Source organism: Panthera leo, chromosome B1 (genome assembly GCF_018350215.1).
Source record: "Panthera leo isolate Ple1 chromosome B1, P.leo_Ple1_pat1.1, whole genome shotgun sequence".
NCBI classification, from domain to species: Eukaryota; Metazoa; Chordata; class Mammalia; order Carnivora; family Felidae; genus Panthera; species Panthera leo.
Window position 1 is genome coordinate 116,045,482 of NC_056682.1, and position 15,824 is coordinate 116,061,305.

The 15,824-nt window shown below is 35.7% G+C and overlaps 2 protein-coding genes across 2 annotated transcripts in view; one reads left to right on the forward strand and one right to left on the reverse strand.

The window, feature by feature from the left end:
• Nucleotides 1-1,035: 1,035 nt before the first annotated feature.
• On the forward strand, nt 1,036-10,551 carry GIMD1 (GIMAP family P-loop NTPase domain containing 1). Its single transcript, XM_042935761.1, has 2 exons — nt 1,036-1,428; nt 10,291-10,551. Exons 1-2 carry the CDS (start codon nt 1,036-1,038, stop codon nt 10,549-10,551), a joined length of 654 nt encoding a protein of 217 aa, XP_042791695.1.
• AIMP1 (aminoacyl tRNA synthetase complex interacting multifunctional protein 1) overlaps nt 10,127-15,824 on the reverse strand; it is a 50,400-nt gene continuing 44,702 nt past the window's right edge. Inside the window, exon 9 of the transcript XR_006201786.1 lies at nt 10,127-10,329. The gene's annotated coding sequence lies outside the window, so the exon portion shown is untranslated. The remainder of the gene's footprint in view (nt 10,330-15,824) is intronic.

Below are 15,824 nucleotides of genomic sequence, written 5' to 3' on the forward strand. Positions count from 1 at the left end.
GAGGACAAGAAAGGCCAGAAGGACATAAAACTGAATATTAGAAATACAAGTTATAAGCAAAAGTAATAAATATGCAATATTAAGTGTCCTTATTTCTGAATCAGCAATTGAGTATACTTGGCAATCGGCCTGTAGCTCTGCTTTACTGATCTAATGAAAATTATCAGTGACCTTAAAATGCTTATTTCTGCACAGAAGATTACCTCCATGTTAGGGGTGTTTAAATGGAATAGATTCTCTCAAGATTCTCCCTCCTAACTGAGCTACACAATGTGTTGGGCTTTACTTCCTTTATTCAAAAGCCAGTAAGTTACTATGGTGGACCATGGAAATGATTTACTAATTATTTCATAACAGAAATTACAAGCAGTTCTCATTTTCATCAGAGTGCTGCCTGGTTGTAAAAAAATAGTAAACAAAAACAGAAATCTTTAACATTATTCATGTTTCATAGGGGACAAACACTCAGGAAGTCAGGAAAGATAATTTTTTGCAGATGCCACTTGTGTATTCATGGGGTGGGGAGGTGGAGAAGTATGGGATGTTAGTTAAAAGGCAGGAAGGATCTGTTTCTTCCACTCTTCTGTTCCTACTTCTCCTCCAACAGTGATTAATTTTTCAATACTGCTGCTAGCCTTGTTAATGAAGTCAGAAACATCAGCACCCATTGCTAAATGGACTCACCTACCACACTGATGAGTTAACATATTCCTCCTAAACATGGTTTACATTATCTTCATGCATTTTGTTTCTCCCCCCTCATTTTCCTACAATTATTGCTTCCTCCTCTCTTCTTTATCTATATTAAACTTCTCTCTCCTCTCCTGTTGCAAACTACCAATATTCTTTCAATCTTCCTCTATCACTGTGTTGTCTCCACTAAAGTGGAGAACTCCTCCGTGTTTTAGCCACTATGAATGAGGGCTAAGTAAACCAAAGGTAATACCTGCAATGCCCCTGGCCAAGTAAGATGCCTTACACTGGGTGAGTATAGAAGTCTAACTGCTTATGCTGACCCTTTGTTTACCCACAGACATGACAGACTCTAACAAGATGATCATCAACTTGGCCCTCTTTGGCATGACTCAGAGTGGAAAAAGTTCTGCTGGGAACATTCTTTTGGGAAGCACTGACTTCCACAGCAGCTTTTCTCCATGTTCTGTGACCAAAGATTGCTGTCTGGGCCGCAGTTGTCACCTCTGTGGCTTCATGCGTCGAGGGGGGCAAGAGATAACCCTGCAGATCCAGGTGTTGGACACTCCAGGTTATCCACACAGCAGACTGACCAAGAAGCATGTGAAACAGGAGGTCAAGGAGGCCCTGGCACATCACTTTGGGCAAGAGGGTCTCCATCTTGCACTGCTGGTCCAGAGAGCAGACATGCCTCTTTGTGGACAGGAAGTATCTGACTTAGTCCAGATGATTCAGGTAATACAAAATAGGCAATTACACTAATGCCATTATTCCTATTTGAAGGACAATTATCCTAACAGGAAAGAACTATGACAATTTGATTAAAAGAGTAGTTTAAAGCAAGTTTAAAACAAGTGCTAGTCACATAGAAATTGTAAAAATTACTTGATCTTTCCCACCAAGAACCATTTTTACAATTTCCTTTAGAGGAATTCGGTTGGTAATTTTGCAGCTGGGCCATAGGACTCTACCCACCCCCCTAAAAAATAAGATGCTAACTTCAGAGGTTAACTAACCTCTGAATAAGTTTGTAAATGTGGTCTCCACTTGATCTGCATCAGAATCAACTGGGCTGTCATTAAAAATGCATATTCATCCAAGCCCCACTGAAAGAGAATCACAAGAGTAGAGCCTGGGTATATGCATTTGCATAAATTTTCCATATATTTCTTAAAAACAGCCAAGCTTAAGAACTACTAAACTAAAACTAAAATACTGACTTGCATCCATTTAATATCAAGGGGACAATCTCTTTTTTTTTTTTCTTTTTTTGAGAGAGAGAGAGAGAGGGAGCGGGGAGGGGCAGAGTGAGAGAGGGAGAGAGAATCTTAAGCAGGTTGGGGAGGGGAGCGGTCTGATGCAGGGCTGGATCTCATGACCATAGGATCGTGACCTGAGTCAAAACCAAGAGTTGGACACTTAACCAACTGAGGTACACCCCTCCTTTTTAAGGGGACAGTATCTTACAGTTCACAAACAAATGGGTGTTCATTCACTGATTCAATCATTGCAAACTGTATTAGGTACCTGCACAGAGCTTAATGATTAGTGAACAGTACATGAGCCCTGCCCTCAAAAAACTTACAGTCTAGAAGAGATGAATAAACAAATATAAGACAGCGCCAAAGTGTAATGTATGGACAGGGGGAAAGGAGGTTTCACTCTGACTTATATCATGGCAAACATGCACAGAAGATCTATGCTTTATTTTTTAGGAAAGAAATAAAGAATTTCAGATGCTTTGTGTGCCTCATCATCTGTAGGGCCACTAACTGATCCATGATAGCCAAGAAAAGACCACAGGGACCTCAGTGTGAACATAAATAACATATGCCACCTTTGCCTAGTGGTCCATTCACGTTTGTTTGTTTATTACAAGTCACTATCTTGGAAGCTTGTTCAGCTAGTCTAGGAGAGGAGCTGAAGATAGGGAGAGGTTCTGGGTATGGCTATAACCAGGAGATGGAGGGAGTAATACTTGCATACAGTATAGACATATATGAACCAGGCCCATGTAAAACCAACAATTCCTGGAAACTGCTCATTGAGCTGCTCCATTCCATTCAGTGTCTTGATTCTCTAGTCTGGGGCCAACCAAATTTAACTGCTGGACTTGACTAGCATTACTCAGTAGCCTTGCTTAGTCATTGAGATAAGAGAACTCATCATTACTAGAAGCTCTACAGGTAAATTACATGGTGAATAGAGAGCAGACATTTCTCTGATCATGATGTAGGGTTTGTTACACTTAAAAACACAGTATACTTAGCTTCAAAGGAATATTTTCTTCCCTTTAACTACTAAAAGCATAAGATTGTTCTAAATGACACATTTTTTTTTTTAGTAACTGCATGGTTCTAAAAATGAAAAAAAAAAAACATATCACAAAAAACTAGCGGAAAAAAATAGGGTGACAAGAGCATAAAAAAATAATCCTCATCATCCAACTCCTGAAAAATCAAGGACATGCTGTACAAAAGTAGAGAAGATGATTGCAATTAAGAAACAATGTGTAATCTAAGAAAACCCACAAACCTCCCCTAAACTATGAAAGCCTGCATGTCAAACAATATTTCTGGTAGAAACCAGATGGGGGAGAAACCTGTTGCTATTCCATCAGTGTAATTTTTTTAAGTGTATTTATTTATTTTGAGAGAGAGAGAGAGAGAGAGAGAGAGCGAGCGAGCAGGGGAGGGGCAAAGGGAGAGTGAGAGCAAGAGAATATCAAGCAGACTCCATACTATCAGCACAGAGTTCGATGTGGGGCTCAAACCCACCAACCACGAGATCATCACCTGAACCAAAATCGAAAGTCAGACGCTCAATTGATTGGGCCACCTAGGCACCCCACCATCAGTGTAATTTTTAAACAAGTTTTAAAATTCATTTAAAGCTGCCATTAAATAAATATTTGGCTTAAAGTATAGGTGGATGTAACTCAGTGAATTCAGTAAGTGCACGAATATTTCTCAAAAACTAACCTCTCTCCTTATGCCTCCAAATTTTTCTCTATGCTGGTACTATGCTTGGCCAAAAGGGGCATTTTAAAAGGCATACGTTTTAAAAACAGATTTTGTTTTCCAGTTTTAGGATATAGAACACTACTGTAATCTCCTATTTTTTTATACAAGAGAAGTTGATTCATACATGTCTCTCTCATCTTTGAAAAGGTATCTGGCATACAGCCACCTTCTCCTACCACTGCCTTCCTTAAGCCAGTCTCCAGGTCATGACTTAAAGGCAGGGAGGAGATAGGCTAGAGTAAAACTCAGATCCAGAATTTTTTTTTTTTTTTTCTAAAATAAATATCTTTTCCCTCCCAGGAAAACTCAGCAGCCAAGATTTTAGTAATCTTCAGAGGGGCCCATGACCCCTGGGAGGCACTGCAGTCCTATTCTGGGCTTCCATAATAATTTTTGGTTGAAGATCGCCTATGCACAAGCTGGCTGTTTATGACCTTCTTCCTGAAGGTGCTTAAGTAACTGGTGGCAGCCATCTGGATGTGCTCACAGATTGGGAGCAGCTGCAGAATGTCTGAGTATTCAACAGGACCAACAGCTGTTAGGAAGGAGCAAGGAGTTGTTAAGGTCCTCTGGTTCCAGACACACCCTGGACTGCTTTTTCTTCCTGGTTTATGCAAAATGGGGAATGGAATATCTGCCTTCTCCCCTTTCCTCTCCTCCTTTCTGGGGGTGCTGCTCCCTGTCATGGAAGGAGTCAACAACGCCAATGCCAGAAAAGTAACCTCTTCTTTCCTGTACCTCCCTATTCCCTCTTTAAATGTCTCTTTTAATTTGTGCTCTTAATATTTTTTAGAGGGCTTATAGGCTGCCAGCTATGACAAATGAAACATTTCCCCAAATGATCCCTTTTTCTTTATTTATGTTAGGTCTTCGTAATTTATAGCAAAATGGTGGAGATGTCAGTGAGTCATCTCTCCGAAACTGGGAAATAAAGGGAATGATTCATCTAAATATTATCTGACTATCACTTGAATGTTATTTAAAAATCCACAAGTAATGAATCAGAGAATACAGAATAAAGTTACCTTAAGAAAAGTTCTAGCAAGCAGCCAAACTGCACAAGGAATTGAATCCAGGAATTGACTAAAATCCAAATTCTTTCCACCATCAGGGCATCATGTGTTATTACTATATACAATCAGGTTTCAAGCATGTATTTTTGATTTAGACTGAACAACTCAAATGTTGATGTTATAGGTGTGGAAGGCCAGTGCAAGGCCTGAAAATACTTAACAAACATAATGGGCTTAGTTGTTTAATACCATTTAGTTGAAAAATAAGCCTTGTTACAATTGTAGATATATGACTAAAAATGTTACTAAGAGTTTCTTGGCTTCATTTCCTCACTTATAAAATGGGGATAATTTTACCTATGTTAAAATTTTTTGGGTTATATTTAATGAATATAATGTGCTTGGCATTGTGCCTTACAGTAGGTTCGCAGAAAATTACTACCATCGTTATCATTTTTTATTACTGTCACTACACAAATTATAATGAGTCCTTATTCAAATGAATTACTAGATATGAGCAACCTATTATAGAGGTTAAGAGAACAGGTTCTATAGTAAGATATACTTGTGTTCAAGTTTCGGCTTACTTGTTTTGTGACCTTGGGCAAGTAATTTCTCTAGATTTCAATCTCTTAATTGGTAAAGTGGGAAAACAGCAGTGTCTCCTTTACTGGGTTATTTTCAGGACTAATTTCATATTATAACAGTAAATTAACTCAGACACTAGCACAAGGCAAGTGCACACCAAATGTCAGCTATGGTCATAATTTTGTTAGTATCTGTCTTATGCTAAAATTAGGACATGTTATTTGTAGCCTTCTTTGGGATTTTCTTGATAGATTTCAGAAGAAAATCAGAGTGAAATCAAGCATACACAGCCCTGATGTATAAGAATTTCCTTATTAATTTAGAAAAAAAAATCTGGGAAGAAAATTCACTGGCTTACTAAGGTTAAAGTGAGAAGCTCTAATTTAGTGGAAAAGACATGGGCCTGGCAGTGAGGGGACCTCTGTCACAGGCCCAGGCCTGCCAACAATCAGCTGTGCGGCTTTGGCAAAGTCATTTAACATCAAAAGTCCACAATATCCTCATCTGTAAAATAAGGCAATTTGGACACATGATCTCTAAGGCTGAATATTCTCTGCATCTAACAACGTCTTATCATTCAGTTCTCTGAGAAGGTAATGTGGTGCTTTAAGTGGGATGAGAGTAAGGGAATAGTATGAAATATAAAGAATGGTCCTTATTGTCCTCCTGTTCCATGATAATTTTTCTCTCAGTTGATGTAATAGTTGGCTTTTTAAAATTTCCCCCCGAAAAAGTCCAGATGCTATGATTTCATCAACCACAAACAAATGGGGCAGGGCTGGTGAGGTCCTGGGAAAATGAACATAATTCCTGGAAAACAAAGTTTATATCCTAACTAGTTGTCCCAAAAGGACTAGATGGACTCATACCCATTAGCACTCTGAAACCAAACAATTCATGATTGATTGTAACATTTCCATCTAGCTTAGTACTATATTTAAATTATTAACACCAGATAACTTACATTAACTTATCTTGCTCTTGGATTTTTATGTGAGGTATCAATCAACTGTGATTATTCTTTCTCTGGGTCCACAGAGAACACGTTTGGCCACTAACACGATGACTATACACCAAGCGACACTACTTTCAAATAGTCAACTATTTTGCAGCCAAAAATCAATCTAAAGATTATAAGCTAAATCAACCATTCCCTTCTATTTTTGGCAGTAACTCAAAAGTGCAATTTCTCTCACAGTTTAGGACATGAGCATCCTTTCATAAATAATTATCAACATGTAAAAACTTCTGAGTGGTTGAACACATGGACTTTTAAGTGGTGTCGCACTTATAGATCCATTTTCCTTAGGTGGTTTAACTCATTTTTCCTGAATGTTATTATAGTCTAAAGTATAGGAAATGTCTGGTGGAGACAAAAACAGAATGTGTTAACGTTACAACCCAGAAAATCAGGAACTAAAGACATACCGTGAAAGTTATACCATTTAATGTAGTAAGTACTAACCAGCAAGAGAAGAATTCCATATTATATAACTCAGGAAGGGATCACTTGAGCCAAACAGTTTATTTAGCATGAATTTTTATTATAGTGATGTTTTAAAAATATTTAATGATAAATGTGGTTCATGCATCAACCAACACCCAGAGGGTAGGCCTGGGGGTAGCACTCAAGAGGTTAAGGTGTCTATTTATTAACTTGAATTAAACATTTCAATATCATAACAATCAATATAAACACATCAATCATGTACTTGGTGAATATCAGAACTGGCTCTAAATTTGAGAAACTTTCAGAGATAAGAACATTCAAGGATTAATAATTACACTTTATAGAAATAAAGGCCCAATACTATACAATTCCCAATAATGCTCAATCAGTCTCTTTACTTGGTGTGTCTTCACAGTCTGATAACTCTCTTCTTGATGCCTACACTCAAGGCATCATCACATGCTAGAAACTCATGCTGATCCCTTCCTCTAACGCTCACTTTCCACCTCCACCCCAAATTGGGCTAAATGTCTGCCTCTAAAGCACCAATATATTTTCTATCACAATACCTGCAATTAAACCAAATTGAAAGTATTTTCTTTCCTGCCTGCCCCTCTTCCTCAGTTTTAAGTTTAGGTAGTACAAACAATTCTCCACTAGACATAAGCAGAAAGTTTATCTGTCATGGTCCACTCTTTGTCCCTGGAACAAAGTAAACCCCCAATAACTATTTGCAGAAGGAATAAATCACCTAGAATTCTTTTTAAAGTTCAAATTCCCAGGATCCATCCCTAAAGATTCTGATGCATTTTTAGCAAGCATCCCAAGCAGTTCTGATGTAAATAACCCAAGAATCTTTTTATTCCCAGAATCTAAATCTATTTAGCACTTCATTAATTTTTCAGCCATTTGTATTAATTTGCTAGGGCTGTTGTAACAAGGCTGCACTACCTGGGTGGCTTTTAAGTAACAGAAATTTATTGTCTTTCAATAAATTTGGAGGCTAGAAGTCTGAAATGAATGTTAGCAGGGTTAGTTCCTTCTGAAGGCTATAAGTAAAGAATCTATCCAAGAGTTCTGTCCTTGGCTTATGGATGACTGTCTTTATGTTTACATGGCATTTTCCCTTTATTCTTATCTTTGTCCAAATTGCTGTTTTATAAGGACACCAATCACATTGGATTAGAGGCCCACTCACAATGACCCTATTGTCAAATAAAGTCACATTCTGAGGTTTAGGATTTCAACATATGAATTTGGAGGGGGGTGGGTACACAATTCAACTCACAACACTAGTTTATTTTGCAATGCTTTGATCTTCTCTCACAAGGAACATGTTACAACATACTGAATATGACAAATTTTGCTATGTCACTTTTAGGTAAAATGTGATCTTGAAATTACACATATATTAGATTTACACAAGAATTATCCTTTTTACAAGTTAGGTTAGTTAAGATTTTGCTAATTTGTGTTCTGAAGGCACATAAGAATATGCCAACTAAAGTACTTTTTTAAAAATCCTCTTGTAAAGTTTAGAATCTGTTAAAAGTAATTATTCATTGAATGTACTGATCTTAAAATTTCAATTCAGATTTTCTTCAAGCAGGGCATTTTTAGAACTAGATATATGTAATTATTCTATGGCATAGACAAATTTTAAACAGATATGAGGAAAATTTTGGACTTACTCACTGAGAAAAGTGTTTCTGAATTTAAAACACAAAATGCAGACTACATGCAAACCCACGAGAACTACAGAAGAGAAATTTTATAGGAAAGTACCATTTTATGTCCCAAAGATTAAACTTCAAAACTAAAGACTCAAAACAAATAAATAAAACCCTAAACCTTCTATTTGAGATGACAGTGAGGTCTACATTCCAAATTAATCCAACCAATATCTAGTGAGAGTTTACAATGTGCCAAAGCTTTGACTTACATAGTAAGGCATAGACTCTGCCTTCCAAAAGCTACTGGTCAAGTTAGAGAGATAAATGTGTAAACAAATAGTCTGATAAATGCCAGACTGTACCAGGAATTTAGTTGGTAACCGTGGTCTCAAGATGTTTAAATATATTGTCCCACAGTTGCCGTATTTTCTATTATTTACATGTCTTGACTCCTTATTCCCTTCCTCCTCCCTTCCTTCCTTTCCTTCTCCCCTTTTCTCTCTTCCTTTCATTTGCAGTTTTTCAGTCTTATAAATACCAATCCAGTATTTGTTACATACATTGAAAATAGTTTCCCAAAGCATCTTTCAATTTTCTCAAGAATTTTTAAACCAGTTTGTCCTGATATCCCTCTATGGATTTGTATTCAACCTCTCTATACATCAGTTTCTCCATATTTAATGGAAATAATACTAGTATCTTCCACAAAGCATTATGTTGAATTTCAAAATAAATAAAGCATGTAAAGTACCTAGCATAATATCTAGCACTAAATAGTAGTTGTTCTTCCTTCCTTCTTCTGATTACTAGAGGTCCTGGATATTTCTTGTTATGTTCATTCCTAAGTATTTTATATCTTTCCAAAAACTCAAAAATAAATAAAACCCTAATAAACTTTCTATTTGAGATGATGGTGAGGATCTAAATTCCAAACTGCTATTATAAACTGGTAGCAGATTTGAAAATATTTTGATAATGAGAATATTTGGAATGAATGGAATGTCATTTTACTTTCACAATGCCATGATTTCATATAACTTTGTAAATATTTTAAAAAGTTAAATGGTTATTCCTAGACACCTTCCATATTGTATGAACAATTTGCCACATGCTGGCATTTCTGCTTTACATCAGCTTATTTTCACCAAACAAGAATTTATTATATAACCAACTTCCATATATCACTAAACAAAGGAACACCAGTCTTCAATGTTTTTCAACCACAGTAGAGGAAGTCATTTGATAAACTGGACTTGATTCTAAGCATGTGAAGTGAAGAGGATGCAAATGAATCACAATATTTTGTAGCTGTTTCAAATCACTAAATGTAATTTGATCTTAACTTTTCCATTGTATGACATCTGACTAATCAATAGATTGTAACCAGATTATATAATTACAAATCCTTAGAAGACACTTTTGGTTATCATGGTAACACAACATTTCTACAAAAAGAATACGACAATTCCCTTGGCCCAAGTCCTCTGACTTAAAGGAATTCAGTGGTTCTAACAGCTCTAGGTTGGCAGGCAAGTAGAAATTATTGCTGAATGTTATAAATGTAATTGTATCATATGCAGCATTAATAACATGCAGTTCTGAAATTGTGTATACATAAATTGTAAGAGCAAAATGAAATGGAGAATTAAAGCCTTTTTTTTAACAAAATCCACCCATCTCTATCCATTTACTTACATTATTTGACCCCATCTTCACTTTCCATTGCATATATCAATTTTTAGTAACATAATGACATCCAGATCTGTTGCCTATGTTGGACCGTAACTCCTTTGCTTGTGTTTGAGGAATATAGGCCAAGGCAAATAGCCATTTAACTTTCTCTCTTTCAGGAACTTCTAGGACATGCTTGGAAGAATTACACTGCCATTCTTTTCACCCATGCAGAAAAAATAGAAGAGGCTGGGTTCAGTGAAGATAAATACTTGCATGAGGCCTCCGATACACTGCTAACACTGCTAAATTCTGTACAGCACAGATATATTTTCCAGTATAAAAAAGGAAACTCACTTAATGAACAAAGAATAAAAATCTTAGAAAGAATCATGGAATTTATAAAAGAAAATTGTTACCAAGTTCTTACCTTTAAATAAAATTTAGATAAAGGGAAAAGAGCTTTGGGCTTTAGAGTCAGAAACCTTGTTTCAAAAGTGCCTTTGTCAGAATGGTTGAGGACTGTCAGAATTCTCATAGCCTGCTACTGACAGTGTACATTGGTATAACCACTTTGGACAACTGTTTGGCTGTTAAAAAGAAATTAAAGGAAACAAGACTTCTAATGCAAATCCTATGATACAGCAATTGACCTATAATTATATATCCAGCAGAAATGTGTAGATTTGTACACTAAAAGACATGTATGTACAAGAATGCTCTTGGTAGTACTATTCATAATAGCCAAATAGCTACCAGTAATTATCCAAAAGTCCATTAACAGGAATATAGATAAGCAAATTGAGGTATATTCAATGGAGTATTTATATAATAATGAGAATGAGCAAACTACAACCACATGTAACAATACTAATTGTCCAAACATAAAATTGAATGAAATAGTATATACTATATTATTCCATTTGTATAAAGTTCAAAAACAGTCAAAACTGATGTAATATAAACTACTCTGATGTTAGGAGAGGTCACTCTTGGGGAGGGGACGGTGAGCATGCACTGGGCAGCTTCTGAGAGTCTGGTAATATTTAGTTTTTTGATCTGGAGGTTGGTTTGAGTACTCACTTTGTAAAAATTCAATAAACACTTTTGATTCATGAACTGTTTAGTATATATATTTGAATGAAATTTAAGATGAATCAATTATCTATATTTTAAAAACTAGTTCCACCAATTACTTGATGCTAGACAACGAAAATTATTTAATCCTGTGAAAGGCCTCATTTGGAATATCTAATGGATAGTTACTATAATGATGCTCAATAAATGTTAACTTTCTTTTCCACTTTTTTATAACCTGTGGTTCGTATTTAGGGTTGGAAATATAGGTAAAAATTCAGAGCCAAGCCCTGCAGCACAAACAAGGGTAACAATATTACTGTAATAACCAAATAAGAATAAAGCCTGGACTTAAAAAGAGGCCTCCTCTACCTTTTAAGTTGGTCATGTTGGCTTAATAGAGACGATGGTCTAAAAGGCAGCAGAGAGGACTGAAGGAAAATAATTCTAGTCAATCATAGCCAAGTCTATCACCAAATCAAAATTGGATCATCCTCATGTTTAACATTGGTATATGAGCTTTATAATTTATAAAACTTTCACTAAAATAGTTTCCAATTTACAAACAGTTTGACCTCACGAAATTAATTTGTAAGTTGTTTTAAGTGTGCAATTCACTGTATTTCCTATTAGAAACAGGATTGTAGCTCATGATTATCCTCCCAGACTAGTCCTCATAAGCCTACTTAATGCTTAATTTTACCTGAACTCTAGCACAAATGGTATTAGAAAGCCTAACACCAAAATTTGTAAAATGCTTCTATGTGAAAGCATAATTCAAATTCCAACTTGAAACAGTATCTCTATTTCTCTGCAGGGCCCAACAACGGGGCTGAGTTTAAGAACTAAATAGGAATTGACACTTCCCCAGGGGTTGCTCTCTTCGTGACAGATAATGAGATTTGAGGCTGCGAAGCTGAAACTGAAGTGAGTGGCGAAGGGAGTGGAAAATTCAGGTATTAAGTCCTTCATATCTTTCATTCATGTGACATCAGCTAACTCTTCTAGGATATAAATAATACTAGTTTCAGGAAAGATAGGTTGTGGAGAACATTCAGGGGTTCAAGACCTCTGAGGCCAACCTGATTAATACAGGAAAGGTGCCTCCAGTTTCAAAGAGGAAGACTTCTGTGATGTTTTCCCCTAAATTATGTTTTATATTTGTGTGTGTACAAACACACACACACACACACACACATATATATATAAACATATGTACATTTATATAACTCCCTAAATGTGATATGACATATTTGACTTTCTTTTAGTAGTCTTCTGCTCTGCTTTCTTGGTCCGCTTTTACCTCTCTCCTCCTTCCATCTCTCCTCTTCATGCACATCAGCCAATTAGAGAGAGTTCATGTCAACAAAGAGCACCATTCATATTTTCCTGCTAGTCCAAGTAATCACACATGGAGTACACACAAACACATGGAGGACTTTTGCCTTTTTAAAAAACATTTCATATTATTCTCTCTACAACATCTTTTTTTCACTTAATACAACCTCATAAAAATTCCTCCAACTCTAAAAAGTAGCTTAAATTCATCCCTTTTTACATTTCAGTGTATTTATAACAATTTGTACAACTACTCCTCTATTGACGTGCACTCCAGTTTTTGTCACCAAGAGTCATGCTCTGACAACTATTCGTGTGTGTGTGTGTGTGTGTGTGTGTGTGCATAAGATTGACGTTTTCCTGTAAGTTATATTTCCAAGAGTGGAGTTTCTGGGTTGAGGTATACATACCTTTTAATTTCAATATATCTTACCCAGTTTCTTTTCATAGTGTCACAAACTTTATTTACACCAACATTTGAGTATCCTTTCCTATATTTTTGTCATCAGTTGGTGTTATCACCTTAAATACCTACTGCTAACACCAGTTTGATAAATGTTAAATTATCTTACCTTAATTTGCATTTCCCAAACTACTATTCAATTAGACTATCTTTATAAGCACGCTGCTCATTTAGATTTGCTCCTCTATGAATTGCCTCTTCACATTATCCTTTTTATCATTTTCCTATTGGATTACTTCTTATAATGATTCTTTGCTTGACCAAAACTCTAGTCAGGCTTAAACGTCTTCTAGGCCCGCCTGTGCATTTCCTTGTAAAATCTAGTCTTAGCAAGAATTCTGATACATTAGTTAAACCAGAACCCTCGACCCTCAGTATCTGATCAGGTTCCTCATCCTCCATCAACTCCAAAGTGACCACTGATTCCCCACCCTGCTCCTTGGGGTGTAAATTCATATCCTTGTCAATTCTCACACTTGGCTGTGCAATATCTGGAGTTGAATCCAATCTGTCTCCCGACTCTAACATCCCACTGCAGTAGTACTTATACCTATCTACACAGTCCTGAATAAAGTCTGCCTTATCATCTTTAACAAGTGTCACTGAATATTTTTTTTAACACTCCCTGCTTGGCAAAATAGAAGAGCTCTCTGTACACTACGGATATTAGTCTTCCATCTGTCTTTCACATTGCTATTTTTTCCCTTCTATTATTTATCCCTTAACTTCATGAGAATTTATGCCAAACTAAATTTGTGTATTTTCTTATACTCATATACTTCTATGTATTTGATACAAGATGTGGTTTTAGTTTCATTTCTTGCAGATGGGTAATCAATTATACTTTCTCTAGTTTACTAAATAATTCATCCTTTTCCTACTGAAGATAGACAGACTGAGGTAGGTAGATATATAGAGAGAAAGATATCTCCTTTATTTCTGGATCTATTCTGGATTCTTATTTCTTTCTGTTATCTATTTTACACCGCCGATACCAGAACGATTTAATTAAAATGGCTCTGTATCATTCCTTGATATCTAGAACAAGTTTCTCTTATTTGAAAATATTTTGCTAGATATTCTCAGGCATTCATTTATGTATTTTTTAGATTTTTCCTAATTAAAAAAAACTTGTGTTATGAAAAATATTTTGTGATATTAAATTCTCCCATGTAAGCATATTGGATGTTTCTCCATCATACTTTATGTTTAATTATTTTATATTACTGTATTTCTTGCAGTTTTCTTTTCCTTTACCAAATCAGTTTTGCTGATCCTTGATAATTTCAAAGTTCTACTCTGATATTCATTAAGGATTATTTCCTTATTTCTGAATTCAGAATCAAGCACTATTTGTTTGACAAGGTAACAACTACTTCCCTAAGAACTTTCTTTCCATAGAGCATTATGCCCTCACCAACTAAGGTAAGACCTGTAGAACACTTTCATTTTCTCCCTATCCTTATCTCCTTCCCATGTCCTACCTAGGAAAGAGGGCTTTGGAATGCTTCTCCTTTCCCCCTATTACCAGATTTTGCTAAGACATTTAATTCAAGATTTTCCTGACAGATTGCCCCTTCTGTTCAAAAGTACTTTCTTACCAATTACATTGACCATTCCTGGTAATTTATCATTTTCTCTTTCAACTTAATATACAAATATTAGAAGGTCCATTGCTCACCACTGTTTCCATCTTTCCTCATCTTTCTTGTCAGTGTGTTTTCCCTAATATACTCTTAATTCTAGTACAGTATCCAAGAGGCATTAAACTCCAGACTTGTTCTTCCATGTGCTCTTATGCAGCAGCAATTCTAACTCCTCATAATAATCAGCATAGTGCATGTACAGAAGTAAGTTGTTAGTTGGTAGTGGGGTAGTTGAATCAAAAGTATGGTGAGACACCACAGTGAACATCTTGTTGCTGTGCTGTACTCTACTTGAAGTTGGGTTGTTTAGCTTTTTTTTTTTTTTTTTTTTGATGACAGTGCATGTGTATCCATTGAATAAACTAATCATAACTGGAGATAATTACAACTTGTCACAAAAGAACCATGTGACCAAAATTAGCTCTACGTAAAAGAAATGATATCCAGAAAGTTCATCTTTGGTGTCCTGCCACCTATCCCATTAGTGCATAATTTGCAATCTTCCCTCATGTCCCTTCAGAGGCCCAAACTATATGCTATTCTCACCTGGAAGACAAAATTCTCTACCAAACTTTGTATTTGAAAGTTTTGAACATTTTAGAGGACTGGAAGATGGTATACTTGATATTTTTGTGTAGCTGAGTTTAGAGTCTCATTAGCACATACCATCTTGGGACATTGGTGATTCACCCCTAATACTCATTAGCTCTGACCTTTACTAGGTTTATTCTTCTAAATAGATTACCTCAATTAGCAATTTCAGATTTGCTTTTACTTATGTTTATACTCTGCCATATTTTTCATTAAGAATTTGTTTAGATTTTCTGTTCTACTGTGTTTCAGGCATATTACCAATGTGCCTCAGGCACATTCAGGTATATTCTTTATAAAAGGCCAATGTTTTTAAATGACATAGCTATTCCCCAAATCTTCAAACCTTATTTTTAAAAATAAATGTATTCATAAGCACCTGAAGTTTTTGTTTTCCATTTATGTGCTGTTTTAAGAGAAAATGTTATCTTTTCATATGACAACTGAAGTTTTAGAAAAAGGTTATTTTTACCAACATTATTATTCTCTTTTGTTAACCTCTAAAAGTGACTTTTACTTTGTATTTTTCTTAAATCTTTTTCAAAGAGAAATCAAACTGTGGTGTTGATTTTGGATAACTCCTATACTGTTCTTTCCA

Bases quoted from the DNA above. Each gene is read 5' to 3' on its own strand.
- GIMD1 (XM_042935761.1), top strand. From the start codon at position 1,036: ATGACAGACTCTAACAAGATGATCATCAACTTGGCCCTCTTTGGCATG. The intron at 1,429-10,290 runs GTAATACAAAAT...TCTCTCTTTCAG, and splicing joins ACTTAGTCCAGATGATTCAG to GAACTTCTAGGACATGCTTG.